Below are 24,389 nucleotides of genomic sequence, written 5' to 3'. Positions count from 1 at the left end.
GCATGCAATTTCTGCTGTTCACAAAAGTAAACTCTGTTTTCAAGTCTCCCTCATTCCTATATCTTATGGTTGGCTGTTGCAACAAAGCAGATGGGACTCAGTTTCTCCATGCAGGAAAAGCCCATCCTTTATTCACATACTTCATATTTATAGGAAATACTATAAGGCACTGTGTTAAACCTAACTGGTCAGCAATACACTGACACTCAGTTTATTGGTGGGTAAATGGCTATGGTGTACATCTGTCAAATCTCTGTATATTTGGTTAGTTTCCATATTTTCTTCACTGATTCTTATGGGACAGAATTCTTGTTTAGAACAGGTGCAAATTGTTTTATTACCAGAATAGCTTGTTGTTAACTGCTTTCATTCTTATGATTTTTCACATGGGAAGTTAGCTAACTGCACTTAGAAGAAATAACAGGCCAGGTGCTAATTTAGCAGAGCAAGGCCTGATTTTATAAGGCCTTTCTTTTATAATATCTCTACTTGTATGCAACAGTTGGCCTCAAGAATTTCTAAATCCTTCACTATAGTACTTCAAATCAATATTTATGGTCACAGCAGCATCACAGTGAGAAGTTCAACTGATGTGTTTGCACTCAGGTAAACAATTCCAGCATGTGTTAAAATTACAGTCAGAATCATGTGCAGCCTGACCACAAACATGTTGTGATGCCCATACTCATATTTAATGCATCATTAAATATGGCCCAGGGGACTTCATGAAGATTCCATGCGGGCTGAAGACAATACTCCAAGTAAGGATGCTGCTTAGTTTTGGGCTCAGTTTTAAAGTACTGCATTACATACTGCTGAATCTAAATTTTAAATGTCAAACATCCTGTTTGATGCCTCTGCTCAGAGAATGTCAGGATGGAGCACCCAGAGCTCCCTGGTTAATGTGAAGGTGGTTTGTAATCACTAATGCAGAATTACAGGTGTTTGGAACACCTGCTGTATTTTGCAAAAGAAGCAGCTGCTGTGAACGCTGCAGCCAAGCAGTGACTCTGCTGGTTCAGGAAGCTGCCAGTGGAGTGATCCCTTTCTTAAGGAGCTGCTCTGAAAGATTTGAGAACAGCTGCTCTAATGTTTTATTTAATCACCCATTAGTGGGTATAATAAGATGAGCCAGGAACAAGAGCAATCAGTGCACAGAATTTTGCAGACAAAATTGGTGATGGTGAATGGAAACAGTATCTGCTGAATGTTTTCCAGTTGTGTTGGTCCCAAATAGAGAGGGAGAGTCACTTTGAGGATGGGGAATTTTCTGGTTTTTTCTTTCTCTTCTTAATTTTTTTCCACCTTTCTCTCAGTATGGTATTTCTTACTTTGGACTTTTATAATTTGCAAAGCCTGTCCTTGTTGAATCTTTGAAAAGTTTACTTTTTGTTTCCCCCTTGCCACTGTGTTGCCCCCTGACCCCCTTGCCCCGTAGGCCCCCCAGCCTGGAGGGCAGGCGAGCGGAGCCGGGACAGGTGCCCCACAAAAAGGTGGGGGCACAGCCAGGCCGACATTTAATTCTGTAAGTAATGATCCCCAGGACTGCTCAAGTGTTTCATTGTGGATGTTCCCAGTTAATCTCCTTTCCCTACCCCAAACACTCTTTTCCTGCATATCGACTAGAGTGTGATGTTTAAGTGGCCAGTACATTAGAACTTTAAAATGTGGAATATTTCAGTTAATTCATGGACCAGTTTATATCATCCGCACACCAAAAAGACAATACTGAGGGTGTAAACAAGATTATATAAATCAAATTGTTCAGGGGAGCCAAGCAGTTGTTTCTTATTTGGTTTTTAGTTCTGGAAATCTGGACAATAGTTAAATACCCACAGAAATGCTCAAGGCCCTGGCAAACAATTTCCCTCACACTTGCCCTCTTCTCCAAGATAACTGAGAGATCTCAGTTTTTTCCAGCAATGAGAGTAAAACTGATTTCCTTCCTCCTAGGCAATTGGTTTGACATGAGTAATGTTCCAGCATATTTTAGGGTGTTGAGCAATAATGGGACCCTTCAAGGTCGCCTCAGGACACCTCCAAATCTTCCTGAAGAGATCCCATGCCTACCCTTGGATTGCTAGGGTTTATACAGAAATCCTTCTGCTTTAAAAGTAACAGAAAGTTTAGGAAATCTCCTGTAAGGATTTGTTGAGCCAATATTGTAATTTCACTTGTATTATCCCAAAGATAAAGACAGTGACTGGATTTGTGGCTGTTACTGCCTTCCAAGAGTACCAGGAGCTAGTGAAACAATTTATACTTATTTATTTTGTTAGTACATTGTAGGTATGCAGGAACAAATAGGTGACAACACCCAGGAGGCCTTGTGGGGGTTTGCGTAATCTGAATTGATTGTAACAAAACAAGATTTTGAGAGAGAACAAGTGGAAGAAAGAATTTTATATTTAGAAGAAGTAAATTTATATTCAGAATAATTTAATGAGCTCTACCATGTTAGTTGTAAAAATAACTTGATTTTGCTCAAATACTATTAAATAGATTTCACTGTTGAAGGAAAAAAGACTTGGCAAAGAAGGAAGCTGGGATTATATGGATTAGGAGAGTCATGTCAGTATGGAAGAGATAAAGAAATGTTTATGCAATGAGAAAACAAAAAAATCTCTGAGGAAAAGGAGATACTGACAGTGCTGAGACTCTGGAAGGACAAAGCTGAACAGAGATCTGCAGTGAAGTCTGATACATCTGAGCTGCTGCAGGAAAACACTGAGGGGTTTGTGTGGAGAGCTTCAGGGAAGGGAAGTGGGGATGGCAGGAAGGGAAGAGTGGAGGTGAGGCTGGCTCAAGAAAACAACCAGCTAGGAATGAAAATAGTTACAATGAGGAAGCAGGTGTGAAGCTTAGGTAGGATGTGGAGGAATGGAAGAATTTTAAAACATTAGAGCTGGTGGCAGTTGTTTGATAGGACACCAAGTGTGCAGAACTTGAGCACAGGGTGATGCATGGAATTTTCTACTCCTGTGAAAAAATTAATTGGAGAATAGGAAATGACATGAAGGGATTTTTGTTGCTGTTGTGTTAAACTATTTCTGCACTTCAAGAAGCACTTTCAAGGATAGCTCCAGCTTAGTGGAATTATCTGTTACTGCAAGAATCACATGAACACTCGCATGATGTGATGCCTCTTTCACATGGACTCACACCCCACCCCTGCTGCAGAGATCCTGAAATGTCACATGGCAGAGCTGGTTAAGGGTCTGTCAGTAGGTTCTTCACTTCAGAATATTTTCTGAAGAGTTTTAACTGTCTCAGGTAGTTGCTTGGTACAAACAATTGGTATAGAACTCTCTAATCAGAAGCAAGTGTTGTATTAACTGAAAAAAGGAAATCAACAAAAATGGACTATCTTGTCTGGTATCTCAATTTTTCTTTTATTTTATAAGCTGTCTCCTAAAATACAGCTTTTTGAAGCTGTATCTATGTGCTCTACTTTTCTTAAGATTCACTGTTGCAGCAGCACTTGATTTTTCTATGCTACATGTGACTTGTTCACTCTGAGCTCCAGGTACCACCAGCCATGACCACCAGCCCTAGCACAGTCCGTAGTAGCTTTGTGCAGACCCTAGTTGAGTGTTCCTGTTGTTCCCACCTCTCTGCACTGATGCAGGTGGGGAGCTGCAGGTGCTGAGCTGCTCCTGTCCCCGCAGGCTGCCCTGCTGAACTCGTTCCCTGCCATCTTTGACGAGCTGCTGCAGATGTTCACGGTGCAGGAGGTGGCGGAGTTCGTGCGGGGCACGCTGGGCAGCATGCCCAGCACGGTGCACATCGGCCAGTCCATGGACGTGGTCAAGCTCCAGTCCATCGCCCGCACGGTCGACAGCCGCCTCTTCTCCTTCTCAGGTGAGCTGGGCTCAGGGGCTGCTGCTCGCTCAGGGGAGCAGCACCTTGGGGGCTTTGGCAGTGCCTCTGTTGGGAGTAATTCCCTTCTGAATGCCAATGATGTTGGTCACTATTTCTCTTGGCAGTGTCATTGATAAATGCATTCATTTGCTCAGTTGGTTGGAGCATCAAACCAACACTGTGGGCTTGATCTCTCTTCTCCCAAGGGCTTTCACTTCAGAGTTGGATTCCACGATCCTTGTTTGTCCCAACTCAGAATATTCAGTAATTCTGTTAACTCTGTTCAGTACAAATACTTTACAAGTTTCACTGTGCTAGGAAATGTTTATCAATCCATCATAGATAAATTGTAGTTACTAAAGGTTGATTAATATACATTAAAAATTAGTTAATTATTAAAACTGCCAAATCTCACTTTACATTTCATGTTGTTGACATAAGTTGGCTGGAAAGGAGGTTTTCTTCCTGTCCATGGAAGGAAGGAAACTGTCTTAGGCAGTTTTAATAATTTTTTTTATTTTCTTCCATGGATAGGAAGAAAATCTCCTTTCCAGCCAGCTTGTGCCTGAGAAGCAGGGAGGATAGTCTTGTGAGAAACCCACCACATTCCTTTAAAGTATCTTTAATCTTTCTGTTGTAACTTTAGTATTTCAACACTTTAGTAACTCTTTAGTTCTTAAAATTTTACTTAAATATATTACTGCTTACCTATACTTTAAAGCAGAATTTTAAAAAATCTTTAAGAACTCAGTGGAAAATGGCTGAAGATTGTGAGTGTATTTCATACATGAAGGTCTGAATGAAAGAAATTATGAAGGTAAAAGTGGAAGATAGAAAGCTCCACTGGGTTTCTCTTTCCTGTAGTGAGGACCTCAAGTTAGTGCACTTAAATTATTGTGCTCAGTACAAGGTGAGAATAACACCACAGAATTTTGTCAAAACCATCCATTGTAATTGTAAATATTTTCTTTCCTTACATTTATAACGATTTTCCTTCATCCAGAGTCCCGGCGCATCCTGCTGCCTGTGGTCCTTCACCACATTCACCTTCACCTACGACAGCAGAAGGAGCTGCTTATCTGCTCTGGGATCCTCAGTAGTATCTTCTCCATAATCAAGACCAGTTCTTTGGTAAATCTGCTACGTGATTTTAATTTTTTATTTGCACCTCTGATTTAGTAAAATGAAGAGTGAGACATTTTTATAGGTTAATACAGGTTTTTCAAAGAACCATTTAAAAACAAGATTGTGCTGTCAGCAGGAGAGCATCTGAAATGAGGGTCTGGCTCTGTGTGTGACTCATAGCATCCTGATTACACAGTGTGCCTGCTGTTGGGAGGGGGGAATCACATACACCCTCACCAGCTTTGACACTGTTTAATTTTCTTCACGCAAGCCCAGAACTTGGATGTCAGTGGAGATTAAAAGTTCTACACAGCTCAAGCACTCATAGTTCTGCAAGAGACAGTAACTAGCACTTTGTGGTGCACATTAAAAGAATACTCTAAAATTATCCAATCAATGAATTCCCACTTAGTTCTGGAAATTGCTGCTGAGTTTCAACACCCAGCTTTGACGGTCATAATACTCTGATCTCAAATGGTAACTGGATCATGTGAAGCAATGCTCACAAAGAGGGGGTGGTGAAGCTTCCCCACCTGACTAAAGTAGGAAGCTCGTGGTGCTAAATATAATTCACACCAATGTGTATTTCCAATTACAAGTCAAGGTTCTGTGTGAAAGGAATGAGATGAAAGGCATCATGGAAATAAGCTAAAATAATACTGCCGTGGAGTAAAGGTTCCTGAACATAATCTGCTCCTGTTGTGTTCTAGACCTTTGATTATAGACTAACCTTTATGGCTGTGACCCTGAATCTTTCCATCAGAGACTGTCCAGGTAACACACTCTGACAGAACAACAGGATCTGGGACCAATGAGGAATTTGGTTGTACTTCTGTGAGCCTGTTCTAGAGCTCTCTGTCCCAGTGAGCCTGGTATGGCTCACTCAGCAGAGCTGTCTTTACCAGTTCCATCTCTCCAGTTTCTAACTGTGTGTTTGCTCACCACTTGCTGTAGGAGGGAGATGTCGTGGAGGAGGTTGAGATGATGGTGGAGAGCCTCCTGGACGTGCTGTTACAAACTCTGCTCACAATCATGAGTAAATCGCAGTCTCAGGAGGCGGTAAGAGGGCAGCGCTGCCCGCAGTGCACAGCAGAAATCACTGTTAGTAACTAACAATCAGTTTCTATTTCCTGCTTCTCTAACCTCTGGTTCAGTCCCTCACCACCACTGGCACCTCATCCTCATCTCTGCTGCATGAATGCCCAGGGCTTTGTCTCTTTCCCTTAATAAGCCACAAACCCATTCCTTCCTCCCTGCACCAGTGAGGGCTGCAGGAGGCAGTGGAGCTCAGGAAGCTTTAGTGAATTTCCAGATTATTTTCTTGTTTGTCTTTGCAGCTGTGATTGAGAGTTATTGCTTAAGACTTGAGGTACTAGGGAGCTGCCTGGGGCTTCACCCCTAAGGTGGTTTCACCAAGGGCTATAATGAGTATCAGGTTGTGATCCCCAAAACTGAGGATATGACTGTGCTCTCTGGTTAAATCCCTTTATTTAACACCCTGGAGAGCTCCTGTCCAGGGTCACTGATTATTCCATGTAAATGAAACACAACATACTTTTTCAAAAGAAATTAAGAGATGCTAAGTGAGCTGTTGAGCTTGGTGGGAGAAGCCACCACTTTACCCAGGCTGCCAGCTTTAGCCACAGGGAAGAAATTTTTCTTTCACATGTGGTGGAAGAGAAGAAAAATAATAGAATTTTGCTGTTCAGCCTTTTTCTTTCCTGGATTTCTGCCCCTTTCTATTCTAGCCTATTTTAGCCTATTTTTGTTTGTTGGAGTCTCTAATGCAGCTTTTGCACAATGTAGGATGTTAAGCTGCTGTTCAGAACATCCTTTTTTTAGACTTGTTTCTTTAGCAAATGGCTGAAACCTCAGCAGTGCTGCTGGGGGCAGATGTGCACTAAAGGTGGACTTCTCACACAAGAGAGGAGGTTGGATCTTTCCTTGTTAGCTCAGTTAACAAGATGTGCTTTGATACAGAAGAAAAAGGACTGGCTTGCAAATGTCCAGTAATATCTCAATTGCCTTTTACTGCTGTGATTTGACTTCCTGCTGTTTCCCACATGCCAGCCCACACAGAAGAGCACAGCTTCCTTGTGAAGTTCAGCCCTGGAAAGTTTCTTGCAACAACCTATGTCAAAGCTTCTGGGTAGATGTTTGAGCCATTTAAGAGTAACAATAAAATGGAAGGCACAGTCCCTTGTATTTGCTCCTCAATTTACATTTCACAGCACAGTGATATATGGACTCTTATTAGATATGGCTTAGATTTGTGCATTTTCCAAATTAGTTTCTCTGTTGCAGAAAAAAATAGTGTTGTGCAAGGGACTGGCAGTCAACAGACCCAGTCCTGATGGTTTTGGCACCAGTTTGCTTGTTCTCTTGGACAGATTGCTTAACTTCTCTGTGCTTTGCTTTCAGATTTGTAAAATGGGGGAGCTCTTCTTTGGAAAACACTTTGGGATGCTGTGGTAACTGGTTAGGGTGCATCTGCTTTGCAAAATTACAGAAATGTTATTGTTGCTCATGTAGGCTTACCCAGACTGTGCTCAGGAAATCTGGCTGCAGATCTGTCAGTACTGGAGCTTTGACAGCACAGAACTTGGTGAACACTAATAAGCCATACATTTACAAGCTTCCAGACACCTTCTGTAGCCCAGCCTGATCCCAAGCTGTCACTGCTTTACTGGTCAGAGTCACTTAGTTCAAATAACTGCTGGTCTATTGGCATGAGCTGCAGTCACACCTCTGACACACACTGTGTATTAAGTACCTGAAAAAGGTATTGTCAAAACCTGCATGCTTGGAGGGGGATTTGTTAATGTCTGTATTAATAATTTTAAATTACTTCTGTTTAGACTACGACTTTGATTAAAAGATCTTTAAAACTGGCATCTGTGGAGGAGCCTCCTGGAGGTGTATCCCTGTATTAACAGTAACTCAGGAACTGTTAGCCTGCAGTACTTTCAATCTCTCTGCATGTCAGCTGTCCCCTCACAGGCATTGGGGCCATTTCAGACCCCTCCCTTTATACCTTCCCCCTGGTTAAGCTTTGTATCTGTGGAATTTCAGATTGTCTGAATGAAAGAGTTTCTCATTTGGTCAACAGGGAGAATATGTCTCCTGCCTTTTATCTTTGCTTCGTCAGATGTCAGACACTCACTTCCAGCACTTACTGGACAACTTCCAAAGCAAGGATGAGCTGAAGGTACAAAAGGATGTGATGTTTGTAGGGTGATTCCCTGAGAATGGAAGAGCACAGGGGAATCCCTTCAGCATCACTTGCCTGTTGATCATTCCGGTCCACTGGCACTCTGTTCAGGGACCTCCCTTTCACTTCTACAATCATTGGTGTAGTGTTGCAAAAACACATTTAAGACCACAGGGCACTGAATTATCTTTATAACAGCAAATAAAGTCCCAGGATAGATGATGTTGGACATAAAGGATATTGTAATTGTTACATATAAAACACAGGCAGAGGAACAGGGCTTTTTAATCCTGTGAATGTCAAGTCAGTTGTTGTATGGCATTTTGCTACATGTTCAGTATGCACTGGAGCTTTCTTACAAAGGGTATTGATTTTATGCCAGAAGAGAATTTCAAGCCTTTTGGGGGTTACAAATGTCTCTAGCAGATGAAATATTTTTGGGGAAAGCTGTAACCTTACCACTCCACTTGCTACATGCTTCTTTGAGAGCATCAGCTTAAATTATGGCTCTCCATGAACAACAGGGGTGGGTGAGGGCCACAGACCTCTGACATTTTGAAGTGACACATCTCTCATCTCATACCAGCAGAACTTCTTAACTCAGCTTCTGTGGGGAAGAGGAGTATCTCCAGCAACAGCCTGTTTAAAAGGCAGACTAATCCTATAAATAAGGACAAGCTTTTATATAAAATTGTTTTGTTTAGCATGGCACTCAAATATGCACAATAAGAACAATGTTCTGTTACCTTAACAAATAAAATGGAGAAGCAGTGAGAAGTCCTTTCTGGATAGACTTTCAGCTTTTAAATGTTTTGTGTGCGTACAGAGAAGCTGAATAAATTAGGGAGATGAATTTGGAATGATAAAATTCTTATCTTTAGGTTGCAGGGTTCAGTGTATCTCAGGTTGAGAGTTATGTAAGATTGCTGCCTTTCTGATAACTTTGAAATTGCTCACAGGAAAGTTATTTGGTAAATTAATTCATAATAAATTTTAATAGATATTTTAAAAGCCATCTAAACTATAGTTCTTATGTCAGACTTGTGGAAGGTCATTGAACTAAACTTTATTGTTATGCCCAAAAGAACTGTTGTATCTCTGATAATCTGAGTATATGTTCCAAGAGTACCACAAAGGCTGAAGATTTTATATATTACTCTACTTTCCCATCCAATATGGCTGTTGTAATATTTTCAATACTTGTTCTGACATGGAAAGGCATTTTATTCACTTACCACTGTTACACTTCAGGCAAAATGAGGCCAAAAGTCAAGGAGCTTCTAATGCTTTACTCTGAGCTCAGTTACACCAAGATATTATTCAGACACCCTCCATTAAGGCATAATGGTACCATGGTTTTGAAGAATCCCTGCTCTGCCAATTCCTCTACTATTTTGATTTGGTCTGAAAGGAAAACAAAACAACAAAATCATAGGTTGCAAGGCCAACAAATAGTCACATTTGATCTTCCCTGTTGTTCTGTACAGACATGGAGGTGCAGGTAGTCAAAAAACCAGAAATGTATTCAGGGTTGGGGATTTTTTTTTTGAAAGCAAACATCCAGCTGAATGTGTCTAAGAGCACTTTGCTGCTGAGTGTTGCCAGAAATGGGGTTTTCTGTTACTATTTTAGAAAGCCTGTGTAGGAGTTTTATTGGGCTTGGGGGTGTGGTTAGTTCTCAAATTGTGACGCAAGTCCAAAGAAATTTGGACAGATAAATTAATTAAATGAATGCATTAAAAAGGGATTATGAGTCCAGTATATTTGAAAATAGCTGCAAATTGACACTGGAACTCTGGGTGATAATGTAAGTCAGATACAATTATGCACATTGGGAAGATTTTCATCTCCCTGTAGAAGTGAAGATTTTAAAGAAGCTGGAAGTTGTATATTAGACTCAAACAAAAGGAATAGAGCCATATTCCAAGGTATGTTGCTTTCATGTTTCCAGGTGAAAGGCCTTGCAACACAAAGCTCAAGTAGAGCACACTTAGCTTGTCTTTCTTACAATCAAGGAAATAGATTCACCTGCAACTGCTGCTGATTGTTACATATTTTCCCCGTGTGACAGGAGTTCCTCCTGAAGATTTTCTGTGTGTTTCGGAACCTGATGAAGATGAGTGTCTTTCCTCGAGACTGGATGGTCATGAGGTTGCTCACCAGCAAGTAAGTAGAGGAGCAGGAATAAAATGTTGCAGTTCTGTGGCAGTTGAAGCCTGGGGGCAGTGGTTTTCCTCAGACTAAGATGTGAGGATCAGGACAGGAATTCTGGAGTGCTCATGCTCATTCTGTTGTTGTAACACTCTGGACCAAACCTGTGTGCTCGTGGGTTTCTTAAACTGCAGCGGTGTTCTCAGAGCCCAGAGTTAAAAGCAGAGCTGAAGGAGCTGCCCTGAGGGTGAGGGGCTGAGTGACCCAGCAGCTCCAGCACACAGGGTGAGCCCAGCTCCCCACAGCAAGGGCTGTTTATGAGCCTCTCCCTCCCTTGTCAGGGAATCCCTGCCTTGAACTTCTGTTTTTTCCCATGAACATCCGTCTGTAGCTGAGCAGGGAGAGGCTCTCGGGTATTTTGGGAAGGGGGAGCAAACCCCAGCCATGACACCAAAGCATTACACAGAGTTCCTGCTCAATTCAGTTGTCATCTGCCATTTAATGCTCCATTTTATCTCAGTTTCTTGCTTCTGCTGGGTGAAGTACTGTTCCCTTTGGATCAGCAGCAGTGTTGAACACAGGGTGGCTGGAATGATCCGCTAGTTCCCTTTGCTAACCTAGCTGTGGAGTTCCCACTGACTGAAGGACAGCTGGAGCATTCCCACTCTGAGGAAACACCATGGAAATGCTCCTAAAGGCTGCCTGCTCAGCTGAGCTGAATGCTCTGCAATTCCACCCTGCTAATGAGAAGTGAAAGAAGTGGATTTCAGGAATTCAAGCGTAAAGATTCAATGAAGTTCTGTAAGAAAAAAGAAATCCTCCTGAAACACTGGCTCCCTCAGATACTGCAGGTTTCCTGTTCCCTTGGGCATCATTTTGCCACAAAGCTTTAGACTGACAGTTCCATTTAGCAGTGCTGCTGGAGTATTGCTTGCATGTGAATCAGAGATGTGCTCTTCTTTTTATACTATTGTTGCCCTGTCTATATGCCATTTATTAATTCCTGAATCTATCATGTGCCTTCATTGCCTTTCACTAAGGTGTATGTAGCCACCAACAGAAAATAACACAATCAAAACTTAGCAAAATACTCACAAGTATCTTGAGTTGAGTGAGTTAAAGGGACTGTTGCATAGACAAGAACAAGAACAGCTCAAACTTTTTGAGTTACTCTCCTCTGGGGAAAAAAACCTTTCTGCTTTCAACAGGAGGAAAAGGAGGGTATTATTCCATTTCCCTGGTGGTCATATGGCCCAGGCATGCAAAATAGACAGGATTTTAAATGTTCATGTGTAAATTCTAAAAGTTAAAATAGTAGTAAAAGTTCAAAATCTTGTATTAAGTAGCACAAATTAAAGCAAAGAACAGTTACTTGTGTGTAAATATTACAGAGATTACACAAATAATGCACTTCTCTGTACCTGTAGTAAAACCAACACCACTAACCACTGTAATATGCTGTATTCCAGATTCAAATGTTCTCTTTTGTTTTCTTTTCTTTGTTTTTGGCTGCAGTATCATAGTTACAACAGTTCAATACTTGTCTTCTGCCCTGCATAAGAATTTCACAGAAACGGACTTCGATTTTAAAGTAAGAATTGATTCAGAAAATGTTCCGACATCTTTTCAAACCAGCAGTAACAAAGGAACAGGAGCTGCCCTCTGCATTAGCTGATGATATTTGCAGCATTTATTAGAGTGTCTGTAAGGAAGATGACCTAACTGATAAAGGACAGGAATGGAATCTGCTGTGGAATTGATGGAAATAGAACAGATACAGTATGAGATCAAATCAGGAAAATTGACTCCCTCATAAAGGAAACTAGTAATTCCATAAGCATGGGGCCAATGGAGCATCTGTCTGATGGATAATGCAATGTAAACTCAGGCAATGCTTTTCTTGAAGCTGGGGCATTCCCCCAGAGGTCTCTCTGGCTGATGGCACAAAACCTGGAGGAACACAGTCCTAGGGAGTGTTGTCCCTGTGTCTGATGTCGTTGGAGATGGGCAGCAAGTTCAGAGTTAGTAAGGAAGAGCTGCCACACATGCACCTAGGCACAAGTGCACACACCAAGCTGGCAAAAACCTCAGCTCTTTGAGAAAACAGACCAAATTATTTGGGTCCTGTTCATGATATAATTTGATCTCTGGGGATTCTTGACAGATAAAATCTGCTCAACCTACAGAAGAACAATTTAAAAGTTTGCTACGTCACCAAATTTATTCATTCTGGAGGTTTGGTGCAAAGAGGAAAAGCCAGTGGCATTGCTTTTGTGGGGGTTTTAATGTCAGTTCCTACCAAGGTTTAAATAATCCATTTGTGCCTTTAAGAGTCAATTTGTATCTCCATAGTAAGAGACACATTGATGAAGTTACCCCTTGATTAGGAAAAGGACTCTGTCTTTCTCTACTTCTTTAAAATTTACTCTTGGAGTGTAATGTTATAAAATTCCTTTGCTTGTCACAGGTGTGGAACTCTTATTTCAGCCTGGCAGTTTTGTTTATAAACCAGCCAAGTCTCCAACTAGAAAATGCCACACCACCTAAGAGGAAGAAGATTCTGGATAAGTAAGAATCTGTTTTGTTGGGTTCCCAGCTCAAAAACCAGCCTTCTTTTCCTACCATAGGTCTCTGTGATTTATTATGATACCTGGGATGTGGAAATGCCTGGGAAATGAATAACCAGATCTCCCAATACAGCAATCAATGATCAATCAGTCAAGTTGCTTGATATTCTTACTTTGACATAAATGTGAATTGAATTTTTTTAACCATTTGGTTATTTTTTCACATCATTCCCTTGCAAGTTTTGGTTCCCTGGGCAGCTGTGTCTCTGTTCTCTCTCAGGTATGGTGATATGAGAGTGATGATGGCCTATGAGCTCTTCAGCATGTGGCAGAACCTGGGTAAGCCTCTCCCTCTCTTACCTGACAACCAAAGCCAAAGGAAAATCCCGTTTCTTTCAGATTTTTAATTTTTTTTTAATTTTTTGTGGCATCACAGAATCCTTTGTTTCTCTGAAGAGAAGCACTTCTCCCACCAAAACTCTCTCTGCACTGTATTCTAGAGGAAAATAACAAAATGCTTGCTAATAGAGATCACAAATAAAAGGATATGAAAGGGGTGAATCACTAAGAGAGCAAGAGAGTGACACAAGTCAGACTGGATAACTTAATAATGTGGCTGCAAAATATTCACCTAGCCAAACACAAACATTTTATGTGTAGGAATGTAGGTAGGAGTTGCTATTCAGAAAATCAAAGACAACAGATGTACCATGGTGATAATCAGCTGAAGAGGAGCTACCTGTAAGATGCTACGAGTAAAGGAGATTTTGTAATCTTTGAGAAAATATACAAGAATCTGGAGTAAGAGAAGAGGGACCATATTACTGTCACTGTGCTTTCCCTCAGTGCACTTAATTCTAGATTCGTTTGCCCAGTACTGCTTTCTACAGCTAAAAGAAACAACAAAACACAAAAAAATACAAACCCAAGGCAAGCTGGACAAGGTTCAGACAGCAGTCAGGAAGGCTATGGAAGCAAGAAAACTGAATAAACCTGATTTGTCTTGTACACCTAAAATGATACAGCCAGAACTGGTTACAGTTCAAAGGATCTGTGTGGAAAATAGAAGGTCCTCCAAGGTAGCAGAGATCCAATACCCAGAAAAACAAACTGGACAAACTCAGCTGAGAAGAGACAAGCCAGTTTTGGATGTGTAGATGCAGACATTTATCACTGGATGCTGTTCCAGATCAGGCTTTGTTGAGTTTCTCTCTGCACAGTGCATGGCTCAGGAGAGGCTGTCAGCAAAGTGCCTCAGGTCTCTCCTGGAGGAGATCCACTGGTCCCAGCCAAGGGCAGTTGGGAAATCCAGACAGCAGTGGGGACCAAGAGCTCTGTAGTTCTTTGAAATCTAAAAATGCTCTATTAAGTACCACTATTCTCATCAGCCCTTTCAAAATCTTCATGAATTGGAAGTACCCTGGCCTCTTTTCCCCCAGTTAGTATGTTTTAGTTGGGTTACTTTTGACAGTTTGAATTACTTGGCAAAGTAAAATGCACTGACATTTTTTGCTGAAGGCTTTCACAGTGAAATTAAAAATGCTCTTGGAGACTTTGCGAGAAATGGTGTAAAGCAAATACTGATTTTTCATTCCTTTTCAGGAAAAAAATATTTGCTTTTGTAATGATCATGCTTACTACTGTGCAAATGTCATTATTGCAAGGATTCCCTGTTTACTCAGGGACAGATAGCAAAGGCCTTTATTCAATTACCATTGCTTTGTGTTGTACAGGTGAGCACAAGATTCACTTTATTCCGGGAATGATTGGCCCCTTTCTGGGTGTTACCCTTGTTCCACAACCAGAAGTCCGGAATATCATGATCCCCATCTTCCATGACATGATGGACTGGGAGCAGAGGAAGAATGGCAACTTCAAACAGGTGAGGGCACTGCCCAAGCTTTGCTTTCCTTGCTCTCTGTGTGCAGTGTCCAGCTGGAAGCAAGGAGTTTGTATTTTTTTATCTGTTTCTGACTGTGAATATGTCATGTAAATCTATATAAAATAGAAAATTCAAAACCTAACTCACAAGGCCCCCAGGATTGTTTAACCAGTGCAAACTGCATTTCCCATGAACGTGGGGAAGAGCAGGGATGTGTTCAGGACATCACAGATGAGGAAAACAATTTTGTAAGTGCTGGGTTATCACTGCTCCCAGTGGTTTCACTTAGATTATCAGTCAGCCATTAAATGGGTCAGACTGAGAACCAAAAATGGGGATGTAAAGATTTAGCCAGTCTTTGTGAAAACAGTGCTCTCTGCTTCTCTGTCATCAGTTTGCAGCTAGGAAGTGGTATGGTATACTTAAATCATTATTCCATGCCTTGAAACAGACTTTGTAGCTGTTTTTATTTTCAGAAATTGCAGCAGCTCTCTGGGAAGGGTTAAGTCCAACAAGAGCTCTGCAGTTTCTACCTCCTGTGAGCTCTGATTGCAAATCAGGGAGAGAAATCTTCATCATTGTTTCCCAGTCATGGTCAGAGAATTGCTTAGATTTTCCACTGCAAACCAGATCCCTGAAGTGCAGAGCATTGCTAATGAAGGATGGGCTTGGTCTAGATCCTTGGATGACAGTGTTTCATTGTCATTGTGCTGGGGCAATACTGGGGGCCAGTATCTGCAGAGAAGTGCTCTGAAGGAGTAAATCACCATTAAATTATCATAATTCATGTGATTAGTTATTTGCACAGTCATTAAAATGCCAGATCTAATCTATCATTCCAGGAGAACAGCAGACCTTTCCCATAACCTGATCTATTAAAGGCTGTGTGGAAAAGTATTTTCAGGAGCTTGTTTTTCTTCCTCTGCAGCTCCCATGATTGCTATAATTGTTATGATTTACTATTTTTATTATTGCAATAGCATTTTGATCATAGTCCTCTTTCCACATGTTTTAGGACAACAATAGAACAGTCTTTCTCTGGAATTTACAGTATGAAGCATCTACAGTCACCTTTGAGTTTCTGGGCCTATTTATATTTTCTGTATCAAGATGAACTGTTTGTAATCTTCATTTAATTTTTATACTCACTAATGTATTTTAAACTACAGCTCCAATAATATTCCTTAAATTACCTGTGGAGCAAATTTTCACACTGCTTTATGAAGCATATATTGTAACCTTCTAAGGTGAAAGCTGAAATAATCATCTGTAGAAGTGATTAGATAAATAGTTAAATACCCCAAGAGGTAATAAACCTCATTAACATTATCTGCTGAAGCCAGGCAGTTATTTGCTTTCCAGTATAATGCTGGATAGCTGGACACAGCATTACTGCTTTCTGTAATCACTGCAGATCACAAACAAAGGGAGAGTCTTTTTTTTAATTCTGAGCTTCTCTTTGACTTTTGAATATTCAGTTGTTTGTCAGAAAATATTAAAACCTTGAAAATTCATTTTCAAGCTCTTTTTTAATTTTCTTCAGTAGTTCATGTTTTTACAAGGTTATTTTTTCACCAAGGCTGGATAACAATACAGTCTGATTCAGGGATGAAATCAGGTCTCCCTTTAATGATTTCAGCAGCAAGAGCACCAAGTCCATTTGTGTGCCACTGGCTGATTCGGTTTTCCTTCCCATCTTCCTTTGCAATTTGGCAGCTGAAAAATGTAGAGAAGCTCAAACTATGCTTGTCTTTAAATAAAAGTAAGCCATATTTCTGCAAATAGTTTCAGCCTTTAGGAGCCTCTGTGTTCACTAGTAGTGAAACTGTCTTCTGCAACATTTCTGACTTCATGAAGTTGTTTTTGTTCAATGTTACATACATCAATTTCTGCACTTGAATCAATTTTATGAGAATATCTGATATCACACTTGATATTTAGGGTGGGAATTAATATGTATTCAAAATCTTTCTATGAGAAACAATGATGGTGTTGGTGTGGCCCTTCATATAAGTGAAAGAAGAAGCAAAAGTGTCACATAATCATAGAGAGGCTTAAAAAGTGAGGTTTAATGAACAAATAATCTTCTAATATAATGATGCCTGGGAGATATCAAATCAATTCCACCAGCAGAGCAGAGCAGTGGTGCTGGATATCCTGCTGTAGCTCAGGATCCAGTTTACCTGGTGTGCTGGGTCACTGAAGAGTGTCTGAGTGATGGATTTGGTGTCTCCCTGCAGGTGGAGGCCGAGCTGATCGATAAGCTGGACAGCCTGGTGTCTGAAGGAAAAGGTGATGAGAACTACAGGGAACTCTTCAGCCTGCTGTAAGCTCTGCCAGTTCATGCTCTCGTGTTGTGCAGGGCCACTGCAAGAGTCAGGCACTGGCCTGGGCAGGCACAGATCTTTGGGGAGGGCAGGCAGGGGCTGCCTGGCTGCCATGGAATGGCTCAGTGAGGTAGTGCTGTAAGTAATACAGACACCTAAATTCTTCTTTGTCTTCTCCCTGCGACAGCTAATAAAAGGCTGCACAGGTTATCATCCTCCTATCAAAAATTCATTTGCTGGAGGAGCCAGGGCCCTTCTCTTTCCATAGCAGTGAATGAGATTCTGGTCTCAGGAGTGTTTAGAGAGACACTGTACTATCTACAGAGTCTTAAAACAAAGGAGATTTTCCTCAGCATTTTCCTTTCTTTCCTCCTGTTTTTGAAGGCCATGTTATGGTTGGTTCAACTGTTGCCAGTTGCTTCCTCCAGAGTCCTTTGTGACACTTCCTTTGACATCAACAATTCACACTCAGAAGGATAAAGTTGAAGATTTCATGTCTGACTTCACACTTTACCTTTGATTACTGATCTGTCTCCAAATTTAATTTTGAGTGTTCCTATTTTATTTCAGAAGGAATTATTTCAAACTCTTGACAGTCCAGAGCAGTTAACCCAAGTTTTTTAGTACTCTAGTGAGCCAGAGAGATCATTAGCAGAATTTTAGCCATATATTCCAATTTTACATGGCCCCCAATAGCACACTGGCTGTCTGAGGCATAAACCTTTGTTTTGCTGGAATCAATAATTCTGTTTCTGAATTTGCAATTGTAAACTCATTCATTTCAAGCTAGATAAGCCTACCCATTCCATGTGCTTATCCTCAGGAAATATGGAAATGTATTCAGTTTGGATTTGTGTATATTCAGTCTTGGGAAGTGTTGGATCTTATGTGTACAGATAAAGTAAGTCTATTTCGGGGATAAAGGAAAGGAAATATCTATTCTTTTTTTTTATTCACATGGCAAGAGGAATAGTGTGCCTTTGCTCCACCTGAAGACATTCATTACCTGAAATGTTAAAATTCAAGGGCTGTAGCTTTTTACTCATTTTTAGGTGGTAGTGATTGGATGCATTACCAGGAAACACAGGAATTCCAGCAACCAGTTAGTTTATATCTCCCACCAAGTTGTCTGAGAACAATATGAAGACATTCATTACCTGAAATGTTAAAATTCAAGGGCTGTAGCTTTTTACTCATTTTTAGGTGGTAGTGATTGGATGCATTACCAGGAAACACAGGAATTCCAGCAACCAGTTAGTTTATATCTCCCACCAAGTTGTCTGAGAACAATATGAGGAAACATAAAATTTGTGGAAAAAATTCCACAAATTAGTAAATGCTGTGTGAAAAAACAGTTGGCCCTGAATTTTACTGTCTCAACTACACTGCTGTAAAGGGAATTGGCTCCCTCAGCTGCAAATCATCCCATACTGAAGAGTTTGCCTCTTTGGAGGATGTGATACCCAACAGAATTTCTTTCCTAGAAGTGGCAGATTCTTTGACTGGAAATCCAGTTTCAGGGAAACTGGCATGTAAATTTGCTTTCTTTCTTCACTTTATAAACACAATGTTCATTGTTCTTATTCCAGCCTTCTCCCTTCACAACTGTGTGAGATGGGTGCTCACTGTACTGTCTATGCTAGGCAGGAGCAGATTGCTGTTATTTCCAGTTTAAATACAATGTGAATAAGGGTTGGTTGGTTGCTGATTAGAGATGAAAATTTATGGAGGGATGAGCAAAGAAGAAATATTTGCAGTAGGTTTGGACTCCTTTTCAGTTTCCAACTGCTGGTAGTGGTATTTAAGCTGCAGGTAATAATGTGGGAATCAAGTATTGCCATGAGTGTTGTTCTTTTTCATATCTGTTAAATGGCAGTGTGAGGATATTTTCCCTTCTCCTGTCAGTTCTGTAATTTCCTTGTCTTTACTTCATGCTGCCTGGAGTAGAACCCAACTCTTTGGGCCTTATCCCAGGTAAGATGCTAATTCTTCTGGAATTTGTTGTATGAGGGAGAAACCAAGTTGTCTGTATCAGTCTGCATGCCCTGTACCATTTCCCTGGAAGGCTCAGCTGCTGTCTTTCCATCTCCAAACAGTTTGCTGGAGAAGATTGAGCAGGAGACTTGGCGGGAGACTGGGATCTCCTTTGTCACATCTGTCACTCGGCTCATGGAGCGTCTGCTCGACTACAGGTACCTGGCACCAGCAAGGACTTGCTCTAAGTGTGGGAAGTTTGTCAAGACACGCTACCAAATTCCTACAGGGAAGGTTTTTATTGACTGTCAAGCTGCATACATGCAAGCCAACCCATCACTGCTGGGTCCTGAGCAACCATTCCAGATCCTCATCTCATTCTTGCGTGCTCGTTCCTGATAATTTTGCACTGAGGTTTATTCAGGTTGCTTAAACATTAATTCCTTCTATCACTGAAATGATCTCACCTAATTCAGCAAAATAGATTTTAAATGCAAGAGTGATCCCCAAAGCCTCATTGTACCAAGGTGTGCTGAATGCCTCATCCAGGCCTGCAGGGCTGAAGACCTTCCATCCGGGAACTCTGGCACATCAGCTGGTGGCTCATGAGCAAGATTTCACCATTTAAATTAGGCAGCCTTCCTTTAGTTTTAAACTGAAGTTTGCAGGACTGGTGTGTCAATGCAGCTGAGCTTTGACTTAGTTAGAAGGAAATATTTTAACTTGAGATTTATATATACACACACACTCAGAGGGTTTTTTTTTTAATAATAGACAATTTGAACCTATATAGAACTGCCCCAGATATTTCTATCTTTAGCCTACTGACAGGAGTTCAAATAGTTTTTTCTTCTGCTGCTGCTGCTCATTAGAGGTGAAACCCTCTGACTAGGCTGGGTGTTCTGCAGTCCCAAATCCTTTTCTGTGCTTTTTAGTTTGCTCTTTTTGTTATCCCTACCACCTTGATCCAATCTCCTGTTTTTTTCTGGTAACAACTGCTCTACAACAACTGTGCACAACCAGGTACTGGAGACACATTTAAAGGGAGTCTAGGGAAGCTGCTTGGGGTTTTTTGGGGGGCAAGGTGGGGGGTGTTGTGTGGTTTTGGTTTCTGTTTTTTGTTTTTTAATGATAAACAGCTGCCAGAAGGCAGCTTTAACACAGGTACACATTTCCATGCTTAATTGAGAAGCACATTCAAGTTTTTAATTGATTTTCAGTCTGCAGCTGATTTGTCATTCCCAGAACGAGGAACTGGAATGTGGCATTGGAATTTAGAAAGACACAGACATTTCTTAGAGTCCAGCTGCCAGTCAGTAGCTGTAGTGGTTCTCAAGATGATTTACTGTGTCACTGCTTTAAACATTTAGTCTCTTGTATCATTGGAATGGAAATAATTTCTAAAATATTCCAGAAACTAAAGATATATTTTGTGATTTAACTTACCTATGCAGAAGTTCTAGTCTAAATCCCTCAGCTTGTATCCTTGTGTGCCACACCACGCTGCAGAGCTGCATTTATGGAAGTGAACCCATTGACTAGGACTAAATGTTTACATCTGGATAAATAAGAGTTTATACTTTTATAGTAGGTCTTGCATTTGGATTATTTTTGACACTGTACCTGATTTTTGTGCAGATTCGTGAGAGAAAGGAAGGAACAGTCATTTCAGGGACTCGTTCACAGATACAAAAGTTGTAAGGGGACACTCAGTTCTCACATCATCTAAGCCCTAATATGGAAATTTTTCTTAGAGGAACTTTATCAAATTAAGTATATGATTATGTATGTTTCAACACTGCTCTGCTTTCTTAGGGACTGTATGAAAGGAGATGAAACAGAAAATAAGAAGATTGGCTGCACTGTTAACCTAATGGTAAAAGTGTTTCCTTCATTTCTTTGTGATACTGTGCAATCTCACTGAAACTGGGATGGGAAAGGCTGGGACAGGAATCTGTGTCAGGCAAGTGTAGCTTCAGAATCCAAACCCTGGGATGGCAGAAGAAAGTGAAGAGGATTGTGAGGATCCTCAGGAGGCCTCTGATCCAACTCGCTGCTTTATGCAGGGCCAGACAGGTCAGGCTCCTCAGGGCTGTGTCCAGCTGAGTTCTGTGTCCCTGTGACACAGGTTCTGCAACTTCTCTCACCTCTTCTTTCAGCTTTTGACTACCTTCATTTGGAAAAAAAAATCATGCCACTCTAAAATTAGTGGGTTAGATCAGTGTGAGTGTGAAAAGAATGAATACTTTTCTTTCCCACTAAGAATGTTTTCTCTCTTCAATAACTTTTCACATCCACAGATAGTGCTGAGTGCTTGAATGGAGAGTCTCAAGAGTAACAAGTCTGTTTTTTCTTTCACAGAATTTCTACAAATCTGAAATTAACAAGGAGGAGATGTACATCCGCTACATCCACAAGCTGTGTGACATGCACCTGCAGGCTGAGAACTACACAGGTGAGAGGGACATTCCACGGAGTCTGCTTGAGCTCCTCGTGACATTTTTAACTTTCCCAATGTTATATAATGTCCGGCTCATTCTTTTGGAAAGAATTGGCATGAATCAGTTATGGCACTTGGGAAGGCAAGAGGCTGAGGCCCAGCTCCTTTCCTCAAGTTAAATACTGTCTGTTTATGCCTCCACAACCACATCATTATTGAATTACACTTCAAATTTTACATTAAAGTGTTCTTTGAAGAAGATGGATTAAAAAAAAATTCACAACAGTGGAATGAAACTTAAAGGAGGATTAGCAAAAGCACCATTATATTATCACTTGTCATATTTCCTTGCCTTGCAGTGCTGAGGGAGCACTGGAACGTGTGTGGACTCTAATGCTGTGTTGTCCAAGCTCTGTTTTTACAGCTGCAGGCCCCAAATCTAGTTACAGATCTGAACATCTGGCTGTGCATTTAAATCAACTAGCTGGTGAAAAGAAATTTGACAGATTTGTACCTAAAAATCATGTGCTGCTATTTTAAGTAATTGACTAATTTAATGGTCCCCTAAGAGTTGAGATTTTTTTCACAAACTATAAGTCAGAAATCACAGACTGTGTCAGAAGCAGGTCTGTGACCTTTAATATTGGCTGTGTCTATCTGCTATCATTGATTCAGTGTTCCATAATTGCCTTTCCTCCAGAGGCTGCATTCACTCTGCTTTTGTACTGTGAGTTGCTTCAGTGGGAGGACAGACCTCTGAGAGAGTTCCTGCATTACCCATCTCAGTCAGAGTGGCAACGTAAGGAAGGTCTGTGCCGTAAGATTATCCATTACTTCAACAAAGGGAAGGTATGCCAACTTCTTCTCTCTTCCAGCAGCTTCCTTCCCTTTTCCTGACTGACTTAGGGCTTGCAAGCCATCATCTCAGCCCAGTAGTCTGGAAGTAAATTTGTATCAAAAGGGTTTATAATGTGACAAATTGGCTCTCTGGACAAAAAAAAGATATGAGGAAAGGTATTTCGTTATGTAGGGCATTTAGAATGGGTTAGGGAGGCCAACAGGACAAACACCAAAACATTTTTAAATCTTTAAACCAAGCCTTGGATCAGCTGATGTGGCAGAGTGCTTGTTCCTCAGCTTTTGGGGGTGGGATTGCATTTTGTAGCTGTCCATGCAAACTGCTGTGCTATGACTCACTTGAGAACTTGTTTTCTGCTTAACCTACACATGGAAATGGCAGGCAAATGCTATAGGGGTCTCTTTATTGAAAAATATTTAAGTTCTTTCAGTGTCACTTATTTTGAAGTGATTTTCAATTAAAGTGCAGTTCCATCCACTGCACAAGAAGAAAATTAATCCATTTCAATTTCATATATTGAGTATGAGTTTTCTACAGTTAATTATATTTTTTTTCAATTACTGCAGAAGTAGATGTTTTAGTCCCTTGTGTCATGGTGTTTTGGGAACATTTCAGAGGTGAACTTTAAAAGTGACATCATCTGTTGGAATATTTTCAATTTTTTCCCTTCTCTAGGAAAATTCCTACAGCTTATGTTCTTGGGAGATAACATCTGTATGTGTGCCTCAGGGTTGATTTTGCCCATGATGGCAATGACAGTGGCATTAAATACAAATGTGAGTTAGTTCTTACGGGGCTGCCATTCCAGATAATTCATTCCCAGTCCTGGTAACAGGAGTTGCATATGGCAGAAACATTTTCTAAAGAACCTGCAAAAGGAAGTCAGATGCCTATGTGAAGGAAGAAATGGCCCATTTATGAGGAAGTGATTTAGATTTTTTTGTTTTATGATAACACTGCATATGGTTCTCTCATTTCAGAAATTTTCAGGGATTTTCAGACTGCACTTAAAAAACAAATAACTGGCTTGTGTAAATATTGTAGTACTGTCCTGTCTGACTAGACAAAGATGATAGAGGCACTATGGAAAGCAAGTGAGCCTGTATTTCTGACAACAACAGGGAATCCATACAGGCAGTGAAGTAGAGTAAAAATTGACTGATGTAATTAGGCTATAAAACTCCTAAAAGATTATAGAGTGTTAACCTCTTGAGATTTTCTCCCCACTGGATGTTTTTGGAGTTACTTGATTTGTGTTTTAATCCTGCTTTATTACAAATGGTAGCTGAATGATTAAATAATCCACTTAAGCAGTGTGTATGTCACTCAGACTATGGAGCTGAAAGATGCTGAGAAGCCAAAGCCTCCTTTTCAGCACTCCTGTTGTGTGACAGGGAGCAGCTCAGGGAATGGAAGAAACCTGCTTCCCTCTACTTGTGTCTGACAGCTTCTTTCTGCACTATCCTGAGATGGTCCCTCCTCAGGTTTTACAGAGCAGGATTTTATTGTTATTGTCCTTCATTTCTCATGCTGCTCCTGGCCTCTTCCACCAAGTAAAGGGTGTCAAGGCACAGTGTAAAGGCTGTAAAAAGTCTGCATTTGTTTATAGGAGAATTTTCTCAGGACAGGAATAGGAGGAAAACTGCCCACAAGGGTGTCTTGTGACATGCCAGTGGCACAACCTGTGGCAGGCCTGGGCTGCTGCAGTGGGTGCAGAACTGACTCCCACCCTCAGCAGCGTCAGCAGCAGCCCTGTGCTGGGAAGGAACGTGGTGTTCCAAAGCCCTTTTAGCCTTCACTGGTCATGTGCCTCCTCCTGCTGATTTCTGCTATGCTGTGAATTGGTTTGGGGCTCAGCTGGCAGTGTGTGCAAGTACATAACTTAAATTGAAGATATTTTTAACCCTCAGTTATGATTTTGACTGTTAAAAGTTCTCTAGTTGAAGACATCTGTGAATGGAACAGTTTGAAGCTGACTGATCATGTTTCTGC

General features: G+C 40.9%; 1 protein-coding gene across 1 annotated transcript in view; it reads left to right on the top strand.

Annotated features, from left to right (window-relative positions):
- The window catches only part of DOCK3 (dedicator of cytokinesis 3), a 185,266-nt gene that overhangs the window by 130,241 nt on the left and 30,636 nt on the right, over positions 1-24,389 (top strand). Inside the window, exons 24-38 of the mRNA XM_058812859.1 lie at positions 3,669-3,861; positions 4,865-4,992; positions 5,941-6,087; positions 8,096-8,194; positions 10,269-10,363; positions 11,864-11,939; positions 12,816-12,916; positions 13,196-13,254; positions 14,649-14,797; positions 17,038-17,123; positions 19,072-19,098; positions 19,221-19,316; positions 20,914-20,974; positions 21,460-21,553; positions 22,239-22,387. Of these exons, the coding sequence (XP_058668842.1) occupies positions 3,669-3,861; positions 4,865-4,992; positions 5,941-6,087; positions 8,096-8,194; positions 10,269-10,363; positions 11,864-11,939; positions 12,816-12,916; positions 13,196-13,254; positions 14,649-14,797; positions 17,038-17,123; positions 19,072-19,098; positions 19,221-19,316; positions 20,914-20,974; positions 21,460-21,553; positions 22,239-22,387 (1,560 nt within the window). The remainder of the gene's footprint in view (positions 1-3,668; positions 3,862-4,864; positions 4,993-5,940; positions 6,088-8,095; positions 8,195-10,268; positions 10,364-11,863; positions 11,940-12,815; positions 12,917-13,195; positions 13,255-14,648; positions 14,798-17,037; positions 17,124-19,071; positions 19,099-19,220; positions 19,317-20,913; positions 20,975-21,459; positions 21,554-22,238; positions 22,388-24,389) is intronic.

Source organism: Ammospiza caudacuta, chromosome 12, assembly GCF_027887145.1.
Source record: "Ammospiza caudacuta isolate bAmmCau1 chromosome 12, bAmmCau1.pri, whole genome shotgun sequence".
NCBI lineage: Eukaryota > Metazoa > Chordata > Aves > Passeriformes > Passerellidae > Ammospiza > Ammospiza caudacuta.
This window is presented reverse-complemented; position numbering and strand designations above follow the sequence as displayed.